Below are 23,835 nucleotides of genomic sequence, written 5' to 3'. Positions count from 1 at the left end.
TGTGGAAATTCCCATGCCTGCCTTGAGAAGCCTTGGCTCGGGGCGTCCTACTAGAGGTGGACACTTAGTGAAGGAGGAGCGAATAGGCTTTTCTGATGGATTGGATGTAGGGATGAGGGGTCAGGATGACTGCATGGGTCTTGGCCTGATCAGTGGTTAGGATGGAGTTGCCATGCCAGTGGGAAGTGGTCAGGTCTGGTGGGAAGATAGGGTGCTCTGTTCACACCTCCTCGGGCTTGTGCCGTCTGCTAAGCCTCCATCTGGACTAGGGAAGTGTGAAATTTGGGAGAGAGGTCTGAGCTGGAGGTTCAGGCTTGGATTCCAGAATCTTCCTTGTGCGGATGCTGGCCTCGCCTGGAGCTCATCTTCCTGAGCCCCAGCACTTCCTTAGCTGGAGGAAAGAGAAGCAGCATTTGCCCTGCCTGCTCACAACGTTCTTGTTGGCTTTGAAATCAGGGTGCACGTGTAGGAACACAGTCACAGCTCTGCTGCAGCCGTGAGGGTGGGAAGCCCGGGGTGGGGAGCTCCTCAGAGGGGTGCCAGGAGCCAGATAACTGTAGCGAGTTTAAACTTGGCATTAAAGGATGTTTAAGCATTGAATCAAGTGGGTAAAAAAAAGAAAAAAAAAAGAGCCAAAATCCCTGTCCTGGAAACAGTAAAGAAAAGATAAAAGAATGAATGGGAAAGGTGGGAATAGGAAGAGGAAGAGAGAGAGAGAGGCAGGGACAGGCATGATGTGGTTGGTGGTGGGGGGGCAGGTAGAAGGAAGGAAGAGGAGGAGGAGGGAAAGAATCTTGTCAGTTGCTCCCCCTTCTCAGGGAGGTGTGGATAGGGAAGGTTGGAAGCCAGGACCCCATTTCTAGAGGGAATGGGACCAGGACTCAGTGGAGAAGGGGGTGGAGCCCCTTGAGATCTGTCTTCCTGGACACTGGAGCTTGGACCTCTGCACCTTTTCCAGCTCTGGTCTTACACCAGTGGTGGCTGACACACAGCCCTTGGGAAGAGCAGTAAGGCCTTCCTGCTGCTGTGCTGCTGGTGTGGGCGACCGGGCTGTGAGCCCCGGACTGGTGAGGAATCCCAGACTTGCTTGGTCCATAACTGACCTGGCCTTTAGTACTTGTCCCCTGGGACAGAACCGAGCCCTTCTAATTCTCCCTCCTTTTTACCCTAGACCCCATTGACAGAAGGCTCCAGAAGGGTTGGGTCTCATGCCCTTGGGTGGGATCAGGGTGAAATCCGAGACTTTCCTCGTCCTGCCTTTTGGGAGTGAAGGCAGTTTCTGTTTCGGATGTGACATCAGAGCAGCCTCTGAAATGATCTGAAGTTATAAAATATTCATCATCAGCAGATGGTGGCCAGGGGCAGGCAGTGCTGTCCCTTCTTTCAGAAGCTTTTAGAAATCACGATATTGTGGAGGGAGAGAAAGCCAAGCCTGGGACTGAAGCCCCCTCCCGCCCTGCCCTGTGGCCTCCCGGGGCTGCTCGGGTGCAGACCTCAGGACCTTTGAAAGAAGCCTAGCTTGTCACTACTGAAGAAGGTGGCAGAAAGTGGGATAGAGGAACCAGCAGGGCAGGCAGAGCAGAAGAGGTGGCTCTGCAGGACCAGCAGGCTCAGGAGGGCGTCGGAGCTGGGGATGGGCAGCACTGCAGAGGCACCGCTCAAGCAGGGCAGCAGCTGCTGGGTCTCTTTCCTGTTCTGCCTGTCCCCTGAGTATCAGTGACTAGGCAGAGTCAGAGGCTCCTCAGGGGAACCAGGGGAGCACTGCTTCTGCTTAGGGCAGGGCTAGATGTGAGGACAACCCAGGAGGTCTTTGCCTGCTGGAGACGTGAGCACTTCTCAGGAGATCTCTGTTGACCTTCCTTTAGAGCCCCAGCGCCTCATAGATCAAGGATGAGTGGAGTCCCGTGTGTGTGTGTGTGTGTGTGTGTGTGTGTGTGTGTGTGTAAGAGAGAGAGAGAGAGAGAGATTAGAGACAGCTAGTGTGTGTGTGTGTGTGTGTGTGTAAGAGAGAGAGAGAGAGAGAAAGAAAGGGGGGGAGATTAGAGACAGCCATAGATCAAGGATGAGTGGAGTCTCGTGTGTGTGTGTGTGTGTGTGTGTGTGTGTGTGTGAGAGAGAGAGAGAGAGAGAGAGAGAGAGAGAGAGAGAGAGAAAGAAAGAGAGGGAGAGAGAGAGATTAGAGACAGCCAGTGTGTGTGTGTGTGTGTGTATGTGTGTGTGTGAGAGAGAGAGAGAGAGAGAGAGAGAGAGAGAGAGAGAGAGATTAGAGACAGCCAGAGGAGAGACAAAGACAGCTAGAGAGGAAAGAGAAACAGAAGAAAGAGCAGGAAAGAAGAGAGAGGAAAGACAGAGGCAGCTAGAGAGAGGAGAAAAAGAGACGGGGTGGGAAGTTGATCATGACGAGGGGGTACTGGCCAATGAGGCACCCTCAACCACCCCAAAACAGGAAAAGAAATCATGGCTTCCTAAAGCAAAAGGCGACTTGATTATTCACAGTCAACTGTTACCTTTACTGATTGTTCCAGGGTATGCTAATTTCTCACCTCCCCCTTTAGGGATGTTTAAAAAGGTGATAACAATGAGTTAAGTCCAAGGTTCCCTTCAGCAGCCTGGGATTCTGGTGCAGCTGGTTCCATTCAACAAGTACTTTTTAAAGCAACCACTCTGCAGGTGATGTGTGGCACGGAAGCAGTGAACACAGTCCCTGCCCTTGAGGACCTCATCACCTTGTGTGGAGACGAGGATTTTTGAAATGAAACCAATGTGGAGTAAAAGTGGAAGACTAGGAAACTAGGGTTTCTTTGCCCACAGGTGTGTTCATGGCTGTGAGTGCAGCCCGGGTTGGAAGCTGCCCACCAGGCCTGCATGACTTGAGATTAGCGCTGCCCTGGGAGAAGCCCCTGGGGAATTTGCTGGTTTGTACCCGGAGCATCCACATGTGGGGTTGTCATGGAAGCTCCTTCCTTGTGGGTGCATCCCAGTCATAACTTTTGGATATGGAGTGGTACAGCTGGTTGCTAGGTGACCCCCTTTGGGGAGCTCATGCAGGGAGGACCGTCACCTGCTTCTGGAGAAGTCAAACAACTGAGATAATGCCTCCCACCTCTCCTGCCTCAGATGGTTGCATGTCGTGGGAATGGAGTGCGGAACCCCAGGGCAGGGGCTTTAGGGGTAATGCCGTGTGGTACATCATCTGCTGCAAGAGTTGGTTAGGCAAAGGAAATTGGACTTGGGACCCCCATGGTGCTGCTACCCCTCCTGTGCCCCACCATCTGTCACCTTTGGCTCTCCACATTCCCTCTGGACACCCCTTCCCTTGTGGTCTTTCCTCATTCCCACCCCTCCTCTGATTCTGTGGCGTCTGTGGTGAGCACAGTTAGGTCTGTGTCCAGCTCCCTCTGCACCCAGATCTCGACAGGATCAGAGTTGGCTTCCGCCCATGAGTTCCAGCTGAAGACCTCGTCTCACCTAACCTCTGTGCTGCCCCCGGGCTGCAACCTTCAGCCTCATTTCCCCTCTCTCCACGTTTATTTGCATCTCAACCACAATTTCAGAACATTTAAATCATTTCAGAACATTTAAATCATGTATTTATTTGTTGAGCAATAAAACACCACCTTTCTTACACCTCCAGGATCTTCCTTGTAATGAAGAAGATGCCAAGAGAGTGGCCACTCTGGTTGTGGTTGGCTTGTGGGCTTCTTTCTGTCCCTGCCCAACTCTTCCTGTGCTCTTGCCTTGTGGTGATCCCGAGGGACCCCACGAAGACCTCAGAGCACATGGTCTGAAAACTCCACCTACCATCCTGTGACAGTCAGTTGTGACAGCCAGTTCAGCCATCTCCTTATTCCTGCTTCGGCCAAAGTGATCACAGGCCAGTCCCAGTGAGGCTCAACCTTCCTTTGATAACTTGTCACAGATCACAGAACAAAGCCTAGATCAGCACTGTCACATTAAGGGCAGAATCAGTGTCCTATTTATTTTTGAGTGCACAAAGTTCCCAGCCCAGTGCCTGGTACCAAGCAGGTATCTGTTCTTTGTTTTTGAACAAATGAATAACCAAGCAGATGGACTCAACATGCTCATTAAAACTCATATGTACAAGCACAAGCCACCCTTGCCTTCGTTTGCCTTGGCTCATCCTTCTTAAGAGGTGAGCTGTGGCTCTGTGTTTGTCTGAGGGCCGCTTGTCAGCCTAAGTGAGAAGGGAGCAGTCTGAGAACAGTGTGGTTGAACTGTGTCTGACTCCTCATAAACTGCTCCTTGCCCCATAATGCTGATCACTCTGTCCAGTCTCAGATTCTAAACTTCTGACCAACTGCCAGAGGGATTTCAGGAGCACTGCGTGGCACCCAGGCCCTACGCTCTGTGCTAGCTCAGGTTCAAGGCTTCCGACTGGCCTTGGCTCCAACATCCTGTCCTGGTCTTTTGCTTTAGTTTTCCCTCGAGTGCGCTGGTTGTCTTCCCCAACTCTGGGCAGCCTAATTTGCATCCATCACTAGCCCGGGAGCTGCTCCCTTCTGGGCGGTTCCTGCTGCTGAGCCCCAGTCTGGTGATTGGTGCTTCTTTCTATTGAGAATTTCCTTCATGCTAACTTCTGAGCACATCACATCTTAACTTTAGCCTTCATCCCCGTCCTACCTGCTTACCTGGGTATCTCCTGTCCTCATTTGTCATTCCCTTGTGTCACCCTGCAGGTGTGCTTACCAGTCCCTGGCCAGGGGCATTCTAGGGTCTGCCTCAGAGCACGGAGTCACTCGCCCTCCAGGGGATAAGCCAGAGCTTGGCGTGGCCACTGACTCGTCCCCACCCCTCCGAGCAGTCCTCCAAGTCCCCTGAATCCCACCTTCACAGTCCTGAGTAGTGCACATGCACCCTTCTTTCTGATCCCAGTACCTGGCTCCTCTCACCTGCGTTACCTCAACTGCATCTTGATGAATTTGCCTAATCCTCTCCTGAGGCCCTGCAAACATTCCCCACACTTTACCTGGAAAGATCTCTTAAAGATCTGTGACTGTTTAGTCACACCACAGTCCTGTTTAAACCTCTTCCAGGCCTTAGGAATGAAGACCACAATGGAAGAATGTTGGAAACGTGACCTTCAATGCCATGTCTGCCTGGCGCCTGCCCCAGCTTCCTGTTCATTCTCTGGCCCATGCCCCCTTTCTTCTAACACATACCCCACAATTTCCACCCTGAACCTTTGAACACCTTTGCTTTCCCTCTCTTCTTATCTGTCACCTTACAACTCAAGCATCCCCTCTTCACAGTGCCTACCTGATGCCCACCTCCCCCAGGGTCTCCTGTGAGCATCTGACATGTGCCCTCATGGCTCCCTGAATAGTTCCAAGAACTTATCACAGTTTTTAATTATATAGTTGTAATCATTTATTAATGTATTTCCCATACTTGACTCTAGTGAGGCCTACGCACAGGACACTTGTCTGTTTGCTCACAATTTCATTCAGCCCAGTGATTAACCTGTAATCAGTGTGTCATGCATATTATTAGTTGAAGTGAATGACCCCAGGGTGACCCTACCTGTCCTGTCCCACGGAAGTTAACTGGAGCTATGAATGGGCATGCCTTAGATATCATGTTCCATCTCCAATCTCAAACACACACGCCACCTTATAAGGGAAAAATCATGAAACAAATGTACCAAATGGGGCTGTTGAAATTCCTAGTCTGCATTTTGCATTGCTTATTGAGAGCATTTGAATATACATACTTTTGCATACTGTTCTCATGTAAGGATTTGGTTGGTTATTATATATAACTTGAGCTCTAAGTTTATTATGCTTCCTTGGACTCAGAGCCAGGAGAAAGTTCATCTCTTAGTTAATTGCTTTCACATTTTCTCTTTGTGCTACTGGGGTTCAAACCCAGGTCCTTGCACATGGTAGACAAGCACTCTATCACTGAGCTATAACCCAGCCCCATCCTCCACTTTTTTTAAAGTGATTTTTTTTTTTTTGTTTCTTTGGATGGTGTTGTGCTTAATTATTAGAGCTAATTTAGACATTTTTGTTACACATTTACGTATTACACTCCATGTTATATAATATGTATTTTTATTTGTATTGCATGTTACATGCATGTGACATATACTATATTTTATATACATAAAACGAAATTTACATCCCCCTCTTTTTTTTATACCACAGTGGTAATAATCCATATTCTTCATTTGGAGCAACTCTGGCGAGGGATGACGAGAAGAATTTGTGGAGCCTGCCTCATGATGTGTCCCACACAGAGGCAGATGACGACAGAATCCTGTACAATTTGATAGTCATTCGTAATCAGCAGGCCAAAGACTCAGAGGTAAGCACCGTTGACATCTCACTGTGTGCAGATGACTCCAGACGACCACAAATGGAAAATTACAAGAATACCCACTTGGAAATAAAGAACAAAGGATGAGTTTTGTTATGTTTTTGTTTTTGTTTGTGAGATGAAGTCTTGCTGTGTTGCCCTTGCTGGTCTCAAATGCCTAGGCTAAAATGATCCTCCTGCCTCAGCCTCCCAGCTAGATGGGACTACAGGTACATATCATCAAGCTCACCTTACCAATGAGCTATTTGAAATGAAGGGCAGGTATTTTAGTGTCATACGTTACCACTAGTTGCTAATTATAGCCGGTCTTGATAAACCTGCTTGATACCACAGATAAGACTCTTTTCTAATTATTACCTTAACGGTACAAATTACATGCAGGAAAGTGCTGCTGAAGAGCAGGGAGATAGATTGTCTTAAATATCTTAAATAGTCCATAATCTTTCCGGTTGTTTAACAAGGTAGATGATTGAGACTGAAATTTGAAAGGTGCTTTGCATTATAACTAATTCTGAATTAGTGGGGCTTGAATGAATGTTTTTTTCTTTTTCTGTTTAAAGCTTCTTAAATTGTTCGTGTTTCTTTGACAGCAGTGAATGTGCCATATTTAGAATGGTTTTTGTGATAAGGCTTGAAACTACCCCTGAGGACTCTGAATCACAGTTACTGGTATGGTAGCTACAGGGTGTTCAAGGAGGGACTCTAGGGTAAAACAGCAAGGCTGTTTATGGTCTTTTTCTCCTTTCTTTCAAAAGTGCCATTTGAGTACTATGTGGACTATTATATAAACTCATTTTCCAAATAGAGCAACCTGTTTTCTGACTTCTGGGTCTGTCAGCTGTGAGTGGACACCGGTGTTAAATGCATGCTAGTGCATGAATTAGCACCCAGGGTCTGGCTTTGAAGAAAAACTCTGGGTGTGTAGTGGTGGTAGGGCCTGTGGGAGTCTTCTGTTCTTTATCTAGGTTTCTTTATTTTTGCTAATTATTGCTATTTTATTTCTCAAAAAATTTATTTTAGCAGGAGATCATAACTTTTGGAAATGCCATGTGTTCTGGTCCTTTATTCTGGTGTGCCTTGGATGCCTTTAGAGGTCATGGGTGGGATGGGGGAAGGCTGACAGTTGCCTCTGGTTCTGGAGGGCTAGGGAAGGGTGGGCTGGAGAGCCCTGCAGTGGCTGTTGATGTGTAATATCCATTAGTGGCCCAGCACGGTGCTGTTTCTGGCTTCCCGTCCCCAGCAGATTCTCCTTCTTGGCTGGTAACACTGAAAGCAGGTCACAGAGGCTGCTGCTGCCAAGAACAGTCTGCGCTGGCTACTGTTCCTGAGCATGTGAAGGAAACACGTGAACTTGTTTCCCCTTAATGGAAAGAGCAAATCCTAGTCTACTGGGTCTGCCAGTTAGGGGTTTTGCTATTGAGTAGGGGACGGGTTCTCCTCTCTTCCTCTTCTTCTTTGATCCTACCTAAAGTAGTAATGGCATTAGGGAAATAGTGCATGACACCCAGGCACGCACACACAGGGTCCCATGCAAGTGTGAAGCAGACTACAAGGTATGCTTGGAGCGAGCCTGACAGCTCTCCGTGGAGGAGCTCTAGTCCCTCGGCTCTATTTGTCTCCACTTTTGAAAAGATAGGAGAGGAGACTGCATGAACCACAGAGGGCTCTCAGTAAGCACAGATTCCAAAATGGCCCCATGTGTGTTTTCCATGCTGGCTCTGGGACCTGGTGTGAAGGGTCATCCAGGAGACTTCCTTCCTGCTGAAGAAATGAAGTCAAACTTGGCTCTAGAGGGACTCTGTTGCCAAGATAAGCAATCAAATAACATAAAGATATGATGACAATTATACATAATATGATATGAAGTATCCCTGTTCAGAGTACATCTGCTTTTTTAAGTATAAAATAATACAGTTAATAAAAAGTTATTTATATTTTCTTCTAAAAGTTTAAAATGCAAGCATATATTAATATATCTATTCATTTTCCTTACTGATTGAATCATTTATTATATACCATTCTGTACTTTGCTTTTTTCTACTTCATATATTTTGGACTCATTTCTATTTTAGTAGCTTAGATTTACCTACTGCTTTTGGGGACTCTGGTATCTTTTGCAAGGATTTATCATCTTTATTCAAACAGTCCCTATTGATAGTTAGGTTAATTCAGTTTTTTGTTTTTGTTTTTGTTTTTTGTGATTGAAGCATGCTGCTGAGGACATCCATAGAAATTTGGATCATCTTCCATAGTTTTTTTCAGGAATAGATTGCTGGGCCACAGCATGCATTAAAATGTTAGAGTACTTCCTTCTTGGAGGAAACCAGGAAAAACACTTCACAGTGTAGAACAGAGTTTGCAACATCAGATCCTTCCAGAGAGAGGTAGTACAGTGAGTGAAGTGAGCACCCTCCCACCCCTGGCCCACCATATTGAATGACTTTGGAAACTACATTGCAATAATGGGGAGTAGTTGCCAAACTCTAGAGAGCTATGTGCCATGCTGGGATTGCGGACCCACAAATGTTGCAATGTTTGATTTTTAAAGAGAAGTTGAGAGCTGGGGATGTAGCTCAGTGGTAGAGCTCTTGCGTAGCATGCATAAGGCCCTGGGTTCTGGGGAAAATTTTTTTTTCGAAGAGAAGCTGAAAAATCCAAATGTTCATATAAAATGGTCAGATTTTAAAATGATTTCTATTAAAAAAATGTCAACTTAACAAAATTTGTTAATGGACTACTGATACATAAGCACATGTAAAGTGAGGACTATTACCACTTACTTTTTTTATCCAGTATAATTGAAATTGATTTAGCAAATGAAGGAGGAAGCTTGTGGGGCGGGGGGGTTAAGTTTGAATAAGTTCCATATTTTTTTAATCATTGCTTATTTTCTTTTTCACACATGATAGCATAGGTTTAGATTTTAATAAAGCAGAGGATTTGGGTTTTGAAAGAAAGTAAAATTATATCTCTGAAGAAACAAGTAACCCTACATATTTTTTGCATATTATAGTTTAGAAGCCTCAAGCAAGGTATTAAGGAAACTGACAAAATATTTTTCCTTGAGTGGCAACAGCATGAAAGACCTAGGAAGGTTCATATTTGCAGTTTTCTGAGTAATAAAAAATGATTATACACCAGTGTGTGTGCTATTTACATTCCCCCCATCAAGTCTGAAGTGGATAGAGAATACTTAAGGTGGAATTTACAGTGTTCCAAATTGAAAAATAGTCAGAAGAGAACATATATAGGAAAGCAAATGATGAAGAAAAGGCATGAACTTAAAGTAACTTGCAGTGTCAAAAAATGTAAAAAAGTAACATGTAAATCTAGACTCCACTTCCATTTACACAAGCCTTCAAGAGCTGATGGAAAACAGACTTTCAGCAGAAGAAATGATGCATTGGCAGCCCTCCAAGTAGTGGGAGATTGTTGCTCTGGTTTTTGAATGATACCATAAAATACTTTGTGTTTGACTAAGAAATACTAAACAGTCTCAAAATCATGTTACTAAATCATTATCCTTATGTTCTTTCTCATTAAACTAGTTGTACTTTACATAGCACACTGTTCTAGGGATGTCAATAATTGCCAGTGATCTATCAATACCCCTGATTTATCTATTTGTATACTCACTGATCCTGTCCTCAAGATATTAATGATAATGAACACAGTGCCAGGCACTGTTCTTGGTTGTTTGCAGAGGCTAGCAATGCCCCTTGATGACAGCTTGGTGAAGTAGGTACCATCATGATTTCCATTTGGGGCACTTTATCCAGATCCACATGGCTGCTAAGTTTGAAACCAGGATTTGAACCTGGGCTTGGTGAATCCAGAGACAAAATATATAATGACTATAATGATGGAAATCGTGAGAGGACAGATACAATCTGTAATGAAGTAATAATAGACTTCAAAATTCATTAACGAAGTCTTCCTGAAGCCTCAGTCTAACTTGTTGAGGCATTTCCCATGGTTGACTTGAGGCTGGTGAACGTTTTAGGAGGTGGTCTTGTCTACCACCCATTTCCTGGGTTCTGCTTTTCCGTGTCAATTGCAGCTGGTTAAGACCTATTCCTTGAGTGTCCTGCATGGTTGGCTCCAGGGTGGGTGTTTCTTTCTGCTAATGTCCCTGCTTTCTGTGCTTTGGTTCTGTGCCATTTGTGTCCCTGTGCATAGTTTGGTAACAGTTCCCTTAGGCTTTTGTACACAACTGCTTTTAACCTTTTTTGTTTTGTTTTGTTTTTAGTGCTCAGTCTGGAACACAGAGCCTGGTACATGCCAGGCAGGCACTCTACCACTGAGTGCTTTTATACCATTCAGTCTAGCTTTTATACCTTTGATGAAGAAAATACCTGCCATCAGATCATTCTTTAAAGTGCTGTTTGGGTTCATTTATTAGGCATAATGGGTGATAGAAATTCTGTGGTCATTTTTAAAGCTTTTAAGTAATTCTGCATTCGAAGATGAATGTAGTTCTCATGAGGAGTGCCTGTCTCCTTGTCACTGAGTGAGGCAGTGTTTACACAGCAGCAGAGTCAATGATCACCAGATGCTTGATGGCTGGAGTGATCCCATGGAAACCACATCTGCTGGGTGAACAGCTAAATAATCATTTTTGTGTGTGCTTGTTTGTTTTTTACATTGCAAAAGAAAACCCTGCTGGTTTACAGTGTGTGTGATCTTCCTGTCATCAGCCTGATGGCCACTGTGTTCCCAGGCAATGTAAACTGTTCCTCTAGCATCTTTAAAATAGCACTGAGCTTTCCCAGAGGCTGTTTCCAGTGCCCGAATGATACACTCGACCTTTCATATTCCTAATGAAAAGAAGCCACTAAGCAGAGTTGGTTGGGATATTTGGAGGGAGAATGTGAGAAATGGGGAGAAAGGGCTGAACTGATCATGAAGCCACGGAACTCCGAAGCACTCAGGGACTAGGATATTTTGGGTCAACTGTGCATTGCTCTGTCTCAGCAGGTCTCCAGAACGGGACTAGATCCACTCTTTCAGGCCACCTGAGTTCTCTACGAATGTGCAGACATTGGCTACCTTTGGAGACAGGGCTGTAAGTTCACACTAAACATGGAGGAGCAAAATAGCAATGAAATATCGAAGGAGTTCTCTAGATAATTCAGGGTTCCTCCAAGGACCTCTTTCTTTGGAGTCCAAGTTATCTAGATTATTGAATGCACCTATTCTTTATTTTGTTAGTGATTATTTGGGTTTAGGGCATTGTGATGGGAAGGATAAAAGAGCTTCTTAAGATTAGAGAGTCTAGGGATCTCGCCCTTTGTCTTCTAGGTTATGATGTTCATTGGGTATTATGCTGCATGCTCTATAGGCAAGTACTGAGTCCTCATGGAAGCTCTAGCAAGGAGGCATTTCAGCAGGTAAAATGAGAGACTGAGTCATCTGTACAATGTCGTTGGAGGAAGCAAGTGGGAAAATTGGGATCCCAGATCAGGTTTGTCTGACCACAAAACCTGTAGGACCAGAAACATTACTCTGGTCATTTCTAGTGTGTTTAGAAAAAGCTTTGATCAAAAAGTTACTTTTTTGATCAAAACCAAGGTCACCAAGTGGATGTTAACTTCCTGCTTCAAGTAGACGCTTGAGTCTGTGTGTTGTTGACCATTACTCTGTACCTACCAAATCACGGAGTCACTGACTGTGATGTTTAGTGTCAGCCTGTGTGGGCTCTGCATGTTCCATGCCTCCGTGCTGTGGCACCATTCTGGATAGTAAAATCCATTGCATTTCACCAGAAAACATTCTGTTTATCTGTCTCTGATGTTTCTTTCTATTGTTTGCTCACCCAGACCTCTTTAAAATATATATTATTTCTTATGAAGTAGGTAGCATGTCAGTACTCCATGTAAACCAACAGAGTTGAGATGACAAATTTTGGCAAACTTGATGTTTGCAGGGGGGTATCATTAGTAGGATATGCAGTGGTAAAGAACATGGGTTTTGGGATCAGACAGATTTGGGGGTAAGAGTTGTACTTTGTCACATTCTAGCTAGATGACACTGGATCATTAGTTAACCCTAGGGTGAATATACTATCTATTGTCCAGTTTGGGACAAAGTTGTACAGCTTCAATGAGGAGAAAAGGGGTGGTGCTGTTATCAACTGTGCTAGGTCAAAAATTTAAATTAGGACAAGCTGGGTCATAAGAGCACATTTCTTTTTTATACTGTGGTGAAATGTACATAACATGAAATTTCCCATTTTATCCATTTTACATGTACAGTGTAGTTGTAGTAAGTATTTTTATTCACAGTGGCATTAAGTAGTTTATCAAATTGTCAACTGTCCCTCTATCTCCAGAATTTTTTTTAATCTTTTCCAGCTTCATCATTTAATCTATCATCTTTCCCATCTTTCTCCATATTTATTAAACAATAGTAAGTTTGATAACTTCTCTCTCTGGCCACTGGCAACTACCTTTTCTACTTTATATTTCTGTGAATTTGATTGTATTATATAAGTGGGGTCATACAACATTTGTCTTTTTGCAACCAACTCACTTCACTTAGCATGATGTCTTCGAGATTCATCCAAGATTCACTTGCTGTGGCAAGTGTCAGAATTTCCTTCCTTCGAAAAGCTGAATGATACTCATTTTGTTTGTTTGTTCATCCACTGGTGGGCATCTTGGTTGCTCCTGCCTTTTGACTTTATTAGTCATGCTGTCGTGAACACAGGTGTACATATGTCTGAGTCTGTTCTTCCAGTTTTTTGGGGCATATACCTTGAAGAGGATTCATGTGGTAATTCTGTCTTTAATGTTTTGAGGGCCGCCATGCTATTTTGCACAGTGGCTGCACCATTTTACTTTCCAGTTTCTCTGTTCTCTCACCAACTTTTATTTCAATCATCTTTCTTAAAAATTGATCAGTGAAACAACTGATGGCTCCAGTTTTTACATCTGTGTAGGGTGGGTAGAGTTGAAACTGTAAGCCAGTCACAGTCACTCAATGTCCGTGTTAGGGATGTAAATCCACAACAAGGACGCTGTCTAGCAGAACCTCCCTCAATCTGCTTGGCCAGAGAAAAGACGTGGAAAGGACAGAAAACTGGGAGCATTCTGTACCTGAATTCCATTGTGTTGGGCATTTATATCAGGATGTGGTGACCAAGCCCCCTTTTACTGTTCTTGAGAATGTCTTCATTGACCTCCTTCTAAGATGCCCCCTAAGAATATGTGAAAGCTAGTAGAAGGCGTACTTGTGAGTACTGACAGGTCAGGGAAATAGCTTGGACAGGTTGGAATCCTCTAGAACTGCCTGTGGGAAAGGGCAGGAAGCTGGCCGGCCTTCTGCAGACCTGTACTTCGCAGTTCCTGTAACAGATCCCCACACCTCTGTCACTGTGCTTGCAGTGGTCGACATTTCCAGAAGGGAGGCCACCTGTGTATTGGCAGGCAGCACAGGAGAATATTCTGATGGGATTTAGCTCTTTCAATTATTTTTTTTTATAATGCATAAACCAACTGGGCCTGTGAAGAAATTGAAATCATGAAACTGCCTCTCAAGTTCTAGTTTTTAAAAATTTGCAGTTGACTACTTATAAATTTGAAACACTAGGGATTAATAGCAAGGTGAACCCTAGTCACCTGTTAAGTGTTGGCTTTGGTTTTCCCTAATGTCTGAACCATCAGAGGAACCTGCCTGTCGTGTGTCAGGATGCCTCCTGCATACATCACGTGTGGCTTCTCACAGCGGACATAGAGAGAGAGAGAGAGAGAGAGAGAGAGAGAGAGAGAGAGAGAGAGAGAGAGAGAAAGAGACCCAGAGAGTCTAAATGATCTTTCTTAATGGTGTCCAAGCAGAAATGAGCTTTTTACTTGGATTCAGTATTGTGACTATTTAGTAGAGAAATAAAATTATGAGGTTCTGTTGACTTAAACTGAGAATGTGTTGGGGGCTGTGCCATGTGGACTGCACTGGGATGGCGCCTGGCGGCCAGCCGGAGGTTGTTTTGATCACATGGGCAGTGAGGAGGTTGATTAACATAAGCACACCCAGGTGATTTATCATTGGCCGTATTCAATTAAGTCCACGCACCCAACGCATGCACAGGTGTTCCCGAGTGCTCCTGCTCGGGCCTGCTCGTTTTAACCTTTGCCGTGATAGGGCAGCTGGCTCCTCACCTGATCTCAACTAGCGTGGCCCTGCCCTCCGTCTCCTGGAGGAAATATAAGTGGGCAGTAGGCAGAAGGCGAAAAGCAGCAGCTAGCAGAGAGAAGAAGCAGGAGCAGCAGTAAGCAGAAGCAGCAGTAAGAAGCAGTAGGCAGCGGCAGAAGGCAGATCGTAGATCGGAAAACTGAGAACACACCTCTAGGTTGCACCCTTTAGTTCATAGGATGCAGGACACACCTCTAAGAAGAAGCAGCAGAACTCTAAGAAGAAACAGATCTCTGATAAGCGTAGAAGCCTCTCTTTCTCTAAAACTTTCTCTATAAGCAAAGCCTATCTTTCTCTCAAAGCCTCTCTTTCTCTAAAATCAAGCAAGCTTCTCTTCCTCAGTAAGCTAGGGAACAAACAAGCAAGCCAGGAAGCAGCCCAGGAATAGAAGTAGTTTATTTCCAGTCCACCTCCAATAAATACCCACGCAATTGTTGCTGCGGGCAGCGACAAGAATGAATAATTTCTTTTGTCCTTTATTTTAAACATGAGCAGGAACAATCAATATGTTCCTGATATGCTTATAGGCAATAGAACTTTATAGAAAAAATGTAAGACACCATTCAATTTATTTCCCTCTTCCTTTAAGAGAATGCCAGCATGAGATTGCTATTTGAAAGATATCTCAGTTATTCTCAAATATAGGACAGAAGCTCAAATTCTTTCTGATGTGTCTATCAATCAGTTCCTTTTGTTAAAAATTATGTGTCTATTGTTAAATCAGGCAAGTACGATTTGGAATTAGAGTGTTGTCACTTCCTCATACATCCCAAAGTCTAGTATGTTTTAGATTTTATGCTAATTTTGTGTTAATGAGTTAGGAAATTTTTTTCTGTATTTTTTTTTTTTTTTTTTTTTTGTATATCCCTCACCTCAACTTGATAGGAGAACTAGTTGATTGACATTGCTTAAGTTAGAGTGTCTCCTTTCATCCTGGTGGGGACCTGTTTCTAGTTTTGTGACTATTCTTAGGTGGATATGATAGACGTGTTGGTGAGGGAGACAGGGTGGTCGTTCATGCCACGCTCACAGGCTTGTAGTACCATGGATGGTGTGCCTTCAGCCTGACATCTGGTGATCAGCTTTGCAGGTCTGTGAACTGGATTTTTCCAGGACTGGAGTTTTTTTTAACTTGGTGTCTTAGTCAGGGTTTTCTGGACAAATGGAACCAACAGCATAGGTAGATTGATATAGATACATACATGGTGTAGAAAACACACACACGTACATGGGTAAATACGTACATACGTAGATACACAAGTGGAGAAATGACTCACTTGACTGTGGAGTTTTGGTAAATTTAATTCTGATAGGGTAGGCTGTCAGGCTGGACACTCAAGGAAGAGCTGCGGTTTGAGTCCAAAGGTGGTGCGCTGGCAGAATTCCTTCTTGTTTGGGAGAGGCCAGTTCTTGTCCTACTAAGGCCTTCAGCTGACTGGATGAGGCCCATCCACTTCATGGAAGATTATTTGCTTTACTTATAGTCCTCTGATTTGCATGTCAATCTCGTTCGAAACACACCTTCACTGAAACATCTAGGTTATTTGACCCAAATATTTGAATATTATGGCCTAGCCAAGTTGACATGTAAAACTAACCATCACAGTGGGTTTTACTAACACTACCCAAATTCTCAAGAGACTGCCATGTAAACCCAAGTCCATATAATCACCCAGGGAGCCAAGGACTTAACAGGTCAGTGCCACCTCTCTCTATAATAAAATCTGTGAGGGAAGCCAGGGACCATACAAGAAGGTAGCTTGGTGAGAAGGACTCTGATAAGAAGAATGCATTTATGGAGCACTTACTGCATTCCAGGTGCTGCTCTAAGTGCTTTGTGAATACTATAGCTACTACCCTTGTCCTTAAGATGGTGTGGCCTGGTGCTTCCATCTCTAGGGCAGAGGAGTTGCCATCATTTGGTTAGGACTTCCTGTCCCTTGATGGTGGTTGATGGCGATTTCTGAACATCATCTCCCGATGAACAGAACCTTTGACTCTGGACACCAGCAGGGATTTGAGAAGACAGACAGCAGAAGATAGGATCAAGGAAAATTCAGATTATTGTCATATGGGATGAATTTGGGCTGAGAGCAATGGGGGTATTTCAAGTCAAAGCTCAACCTGAAGAGGGGAGGCAGATTCCCATCAGATCAGGAATGGAAGGCAGTAGGCATGAGACAGAATAGATGGTACCTTTCGAAATTGTAGTTCTAGTGAAATAACAGGGATTGCTGCAAATTAAACCTCATGCACTACCAAGTCTCAGCAAGGAAATGAGGTTCTGACATCCCAGGTTTTCTATGGGAACTTTTAACTCTCTCCCCAAATAACTTGGTCATAGAGAGTTACATTTTTCCAGTCGAAGGCTCATTCATTCTCTTGATTAGTTATTTAATATATAAAGCTGACTGAGGACACAGAAACGTGTGAGACTGTTAAGCTTTGAGGAATCTCTGCTGGAATGGGCTGTGGCAGCATGGAGTAAAGATCTACATTTTCCTCTTGGCTGAGCTCATGGGCAGTGGTTAACCCAGAATGGTATACCTTGTGATCAGAATAGCTCCTTTGTTTCCACATCAGTCATTGAGACTGATTCACCAGTGGAAGGTAGAGTAGCTTGAACATTGGATCTAAATTAAGTCAGCTCATCCAGCGGTTTTGCTGTTATCAGTCTATTCTGTGGATATTTGTATGCTGTTAAATAAAGTTACATTTTCTTTGCAGTATTGTTTTGAAAAGTAAAAATCTGGAAATAAACCTATCTGATGAAAGTCTGGTTAAATATATAATAAATAGTTAGCCTAATGAATGCTTTAAAGCTTGACAAGTAATGAGACAGGACTTACAGGTACCAACCTGGAAAGGTGCTTATGATCTGTCGCTAGGTGGATATGCGTACTCTAATCCCACTCATGGGAAAACATAAAGATGCTAATATACAGGATAAATAAGACTTGGGGAAACTTACCTATAAACTTTTGAGAAGTTGATGGACAGAAGGACACTTTTACATTCCTGTAACTTTATAGCTTGCTGTACGTTTGAAAACAATTCAGCTACATTATTTTGCATACATATATATTTTATTTAAAATAAAATTCTCTCCCTAGTATTTCACAGCTTGTGGCTTTGTCCCTGGGTCTTTCTAAATTGTTTTGTTTTTCTGTGGGGTGCTGGCCCAAGGGGTGAGGGTAGGGGGAGAACTGTGGGTTTAGGAGGAGCTGGAACAGGCTTTGAGGAATCCTGCCAGAGACTGAGGCAGAAAGTGCTGCCTTGGGTCAGCATTTGTCTTCTCAGTGTTCGAAGGGTCTTCCTGTATGTCAGGGTTCGACTCTGGAGCTCTCTTGCCCTGCAGCAGAGCTTTGTTGGATTCTTCACCACTCCACCCTTACAGAGTCCCCGCCCCCATGCCTTCCTTTGGTTGGTCTTGCCCCTCTTAGAATAAATGAAAATGGCGCTTAACTGCACGGAGCCCTGGAGAGCTATTGCTGCTGGTGCACTGGGACTTCCTGTTTCCAGCAAGGCTCACCTGTGGGTGGCAGGAGGGTTCTGTGGAGTACTCCATAAGAACAGCTCACCTTGCTCCCTGGCTTTGATTGAGCCTGTGGGGGAAACGGGAGCACCTTCCCTCTCCTAATGGGGCCCAGATCTGCAGCTTCACAGACTGAAATTCCCAGAGTGTTCTGGAAGGAGAATACAATCTTATTTCTCTTGACATGAAACAACCCTTCCATTTGGGTGCCAGGCTCCTGCATACCTATTCGTCTGTAATTGTTACACCTGAGCATGCCATTCACAGCCCACAGGTGAGTTGTGGCATTTTATGGTTTTGCAATTCAAGAGGCAGGCCACACAGCTAATGAATGCCAACTGGAGCACACCCTCTTGAACTAATTGTCGTGTTTAATTACAAATTAGGTGAGGTAAAGTCACACCCAAGCTCCTTTACCAGTTTGCTGTTGTCATTATTGTTATTAAAGCACTCATCTTGGCGCAATTTTTCTTGGACCTGTCAAAATGAACTTAGTTCCTTCTTCCCTAAATAATGTGTTGTGCTGTGGGAGGCTGCATGGCATGCGGGAACCACGCTGGGCCACAGGTTACCAGCTGTGCAATCTCATTTTTTGACCTAGAACCAGAAGATCCAGGTTCCTTGGCAATCAACCAGGCCTAGATACCGGGCAAGTCATCTGAGGGGTGTGTGTCAGGAGTTAGTCTTTCACAGCATAACAAAAACATTTCTGTTCAGTTTTACAAAGAATATACTTCTATCTGTCCTAGCCTGTTTAAAATAATAATAATAATTATTATTATTATTAACATTATATTCACCAGCCTTGGGGGTTTATCGAAAGTTCTGTAAACAGGCCGAAGTGGTAGAGATACAGATCCACTGCAGTTTGGTTTGTGGATAAGCCCGGTCCTGCTTCAGGGACATGGCCTTCTATTCATTGCCTCTGGTCTCTTTCCTAGCAATCACTTAAAATTTGGGGGACTCTGAGGCAAGCTAAGGAGTGAGGATGGGAGCAGCTTGTCAGAAGGAGAGATGGCTGCCACCAGGGAATGGTCAAGGTGTCCTTTTTCAATCCAGCCTTGGCAGTCTGCAAAAATAAGTTCAAAAATGACTTTGTCCTCTCGCACTGCATACACTGTTACCTGTCTAACGTTGGTGAGCATTCAGAGTTTTTTTGAAGGAGGGCCAGTGCGGCACACACTCATGAGCCATCACTTCTTTGCACTCTCTAGACAGCAGTTTAGAGGGAATGGGAGACACGTTGGAATGAAATAGGCTGAGTAGGAGTAGGACTGAGCTACCCTAAGTTGTATTTGTGCACCAGCAAAGGGGGCGTCCTAACTTTCCTATTTCATATAGGAATATGCAACCAGTGAAACTCCACATCATGTACGACCACAAGAATGGAATCCTAAGTAGAATAAGTTATACTCCCTGTGTGTATAATATGTCAAAACACACTCTACTGCCATGCGTATCTAAAAAGAATAAAAAATAAAAACAACAAAAAAGGGGTGTCCTTTGCATGCACAGCCATCCCCCTGCCATTCCGGACCCACTCTTAACTCTGGAGGGGGTCCTCTCCTGATTGTGCAGCCTCCAGGGCTCTTGTCTTGTTACCATCAGGCTCTCCCGCTTGGGTGGGCTCCTTACCAAGCCTGGTTCTTTCCACAAGATCTCCACCCTAAAAATCTTTTTCTCCCATCCTTCCACCTCGTTAAATGGGTATTTTTTCTGTTAGGCTCAATTCAACTGAGAATTTTAAAAAAGAAAAGCATACTTTAGGAGAAGACCAGAATCCTGTGAGGGTGTGAATGGCTGATGAATTTAACCTGCTTTGCAATTTTCAAAGAGGAAACTGAACCCAAATTCATAATAATTGGTGAAATACAAGTGGGAGCAGAGATTTTATGAGCAGAAGCCAGTACTTGTTGCTGGAATTCCAGATACATCTATGGAGAATATTGCTGAGGTTTTTGCTTTCCTGAATTGGAGTTGGAGCAGATTCATTGCCTTGGAAATAATGTCAGTGACTTGGGATCCTGGGATGGAGACAGGGTCTTGAAGGTGGAGGCCGAGGCATTGGACAAGCCAGATTTTTTCTTGTCCCAAATGAATTATTGTGGCTCATGGACTGGATTGACTAGAGGGGTGAAGCATGGCATGAGTTGGCTGTCGGCATCTGACACCTCTTTGAGTAGACATGAAGTGTGGCCAAGGGGCTGGACATGCCCTGAACTATTTCCTGTCAGAAGGTTAGGTAAGGCAGGGCCTTTGGGAATTGATGTCCTTGTGGCTGGCAGATCTTTGGAACACTGACTCTCCTTCATCCCGCTCACTCTACCTGCTCCTCTGCCCTAGTTTCAAAAGGTCTTTTCTTGTTCTCTTGTTTCAGCTGCTTCCAATCCCTTTTGACTCTTTTTCTAACTACTGAAAGTGGAGGGTAGGGCTATTAAAACCCCCAGGAAGGGAAGCAAGTGGAGCCTCTGCCTGGTCCATTCATCCTTTTCTCCTTTTTCTGCCCCCCACCCCGGGCATTTTCACCTTTGTTTTATGTGAACTTTTTATCTGACGTGGTAAAATCTGGGAAGAATATCAGATATCTGTCAGCTACATCAAATTATGTTTTAGTAAAAAAAAAAATTAATTTGCCAGTTATTAGTCGGTCAGCACTGATTAGTTCATGCCCTTTGAGCAAGATGCATGCCTTGGGCCTGGAATGGAAGTTGGAGGCATTTTTAGAGTAAAACAGGTGGATTTGATTTCCTGCATACTGCAGCTCCCTTCACATTCACGACAAACTGACCAAATCCTGTTGGCCAACTGTTTTTATAAATAAAGTTTTATTGGCATATGGTCATGCCCATTTGTTTACATATTGTCTGTGAGGTGTTTGGGCTTTGGTGACAGAGTTGAGTAGCTGTGACAGCCACTGAAAATATTTATTACCTGGCTCTTTACAGAAGTGGTTTGCTGACCTCTACTTAAGGACACTCGAGCTTTGTCTTTTGTTTGGTACTTGGTAGACTTAACCTAAATGATTGTGTGGATTTAATTTTTCATGCAAAAAATACACAGGCAGCTTCTTTGAGGAGGACTTCCTATGTCCACTGATATGTTGGAAGAAGAGATCTTTAGAAACTGAGAATCTTCTAACATTTTCATTTATGGGTGTGAAACATTTTTTATTTACTCAGGATTTTTTTCTTTTAAAAAAACAGTGACTATACAATGATCTATTATTGTAAGATTTGTTTAAGTTAAAAACATAAATTGTAATTTACATTAAAATGTAACTTGTCTTTGATGATAGCCATACCACTCTTCCCTCCACATTCTGGGAATTTAAATCCACAGGAATCGTTTTAAGGACTTTGTTTGAATTAATTGAAGCCTACCATGTTGATGAGGAGAAGCAGGCCTATGACTGACTCTTGTCCAAGATCTGGAAAGCTAGACATGGCTGTGGAACTCACAAGCAACTTGCTAATTGGTTTGGCCAGGAGTCATTCAGGAGTCTGTAAGAGCCAAGAAAGAGTGGGATAATGACCAACAGATGTTAACCAGTGAATTTCCAGAAAATTCCAGGACAGTTTCAGTTTAAAAGGTTATTTTGGCTTCAGGCATGTGATGTCACATTGTACTTTAGGCTTTGTAAGAGGAATCCCCAAATACTCAAGATTATTTGCAAACACTGCACAATTTAATGTAAGGCACTTGAGTATCTTCAGAGTTTGATATCTGCAGATACCAAGCATATAGCCCAAGCTTCTTCTCCTGTATACTTAAGATCATTTCTGGATCTCTTGCAAGGCAATGCAATGTAAATGCTATGTAAGTGGTTGCTCTACTGTACTATTTAGGGAATAATGACAAGAAATGTAGTTTTCTTTTTCTTTCTTTTTTTTGGGGGGGGGATATTTTTTTCTTCTTCTTTTTTAATTCTAATTTATTTTAATTGTAAACAAATGGGATACATGTTGTTTCTGTTTGTACATGGAGTAAAGGCATACCATTTGCGTAATCATACATTTACATAGGGTAATGATGTTTGATTCATTATGTTATTTTTTACATCCCCTCCACCCCTCCCACTTGGGGGGTGGATATTTTTGAACCATACTTAAAAGTTGAACCCTTGGATGCAGAACATGCAGATAGGGAGGGCCAACTGTAAAAATGTAGCCTGAAATTAAATTTAATAATATATATTATTGAACCCATGATATCCAGCATGCAATCAATATAAAAACTCTTAATGGGAGATTTGCATTCTTCTTATTTGCCTTCAGAAGTCCATTGTGTATTTTATGTTGATAGCATGTCAGTTCAGACTAGCCTTAGCTCTGTTGCCACTGTGTGGAATGTGCAGGTAAAGCTGCACGTGACCAGTGTATTGGATAGCACAGGTCTAGACACTGAGGGGTAGCCAGATGTTTGACAATGGATTCATATGATCCATTGATAAATCTAAACTTAGGTCTGTTTTTCGAAGAAGCAGCCTTTCTTGTTGGTGCTAATTTAAGGTAATTGTACGAATTAGCTGTTTCTACCTTGCTAGAAATTTCAGACCTCTTTACCTCACCATGAGCAGGAATTCAGTCATATTATCCTTTGCCTTTGCTGACAGCAACTCATTGTCCTTTTTCCCTGCAGTGACTGGAGCTCCAGAACTCTGAGATGGTTCCAAAGAGTGGGTTGGTAATAATAGCATCACATGGAAAACCCCAGGCTCCAGTTCTCCTGACTGGCAGCGTCAGTCAAATCACTTCCTGAGCTTGGCCCTTGTAACCCTGCAGAAGTCTGCAACTCCCCAAAGTAGACCACACTTACCAGCTCTCATGCTTAGCAGCCCCTTCCCATGGCTTTGCTGGTGGTAGCAGCCCAAGCTGCAAGCTATCCTGTGGCTTAATCTGATTAAAACCAGATAAAGAATTAGGTCAGAGGCCTCTGACTGCCTTCTGTTTCCAGAACTCCAGCAGAGCTGTGGAATAAAAATAAACAAGAAGGGCGGGAAAGCATTACTCAGCAGGAGCAGTTGACCTGTTCTAGGTCAAAGCTCTCACTTTAATTTTGGCTGGAAACAGGTGAGCCCTCAAGTGGGCAGTAGACTGTGTTAGCACCCGGGACAGGGATGGGCTGTGCTAAGGTGTCCAAGCAGTAACTTCAGAACGATATTTGGGGTTTGAGGCTCTGCCTGGCATGTAGAAATGAACTGCCCCAAAGTTTCACTTTATTAATCTTGGAAATATTAGAACATCTGGGTGGGCCTCAGAGCCTGGTGGTTAGAGCAGCATCCCAGACCTAGGGACCTTGTGAACTTCACTGAGATGTTGCTTTACTGGGTTTTAGAGAATGGGCAAGAGATAGCCCTGGAAGATCATGAAGGGTTGTTAGGAAATGAGACCCATTATTCCTGCCACACAGTATGCCCATCACTGAAATGTTGAGTTATGTAAAAGGGAAAAATATTATTCAGGAGGTGTATAATCTTGTGGAGTCAGGAGAGTGAGCTTCAAACCAACCTCCCCAAGGATATATATGGTTTAGGGGTATTTATGGGATTAAAGAAGCAGGGTGGTCTGAGTAGTGAAATAATTGGTGGTCTATGCATGTGTAATCAGACTTTGTGGCTCTTCATGTTCAGAAAATGTTGACATGAACCCCTTCTAAAGATGGAGTTTTGGCCTTCTGACTTTGAAAGGTCACCCCTTGGACCTTTGTGTAGGCCTAACCGGTTTCAGGTGGTTTAAGCTACCTCCAGATTCCTGAAAAACAACTCTGGCAGT

General features: G+C 43.8%; 1 protein-coding gene across 1 annotated transcript in view; it reads left to right on the top strand.

The window, feature by feature from the left end:
- Positions 1 to 23,835, top strand: part of Mreg (melanoregulin) — a 55,699-nt gene that overhangs the window by 10,765 nt on the left and 21,099 nt on the right. The window contains exon 2 of the mRNA XM_047547836.1: positions 6,168 to 6,327. Within this exon, the coding sequence (XP_047403792.1) occupies positions 6,168 to 6,327 (160 nt within the window). The remainder of the gene's footprint in view (positions 1 to 6,167; positions 6,328 to 23,835) is intronic.

This window comes from Sciurus carolinensis, chromosome 3 (genome assembly GCF_902686445.1).
Source record: "Sciurus carolinensis chromosome 3, mSciCar1.2, whole genome shotgun sequence".
In the NCBI taxonomy this organism is placed as follows: domain Eukaryota; kingdom Metazoa; phylum Chordata; class Mammalia; order Rodentia; family Sciuridae; genus Sciurus; species Sciurus carolinensis.
This window is presented reverse-complemented; position numbering and strand designations above follow the sequence as displayed.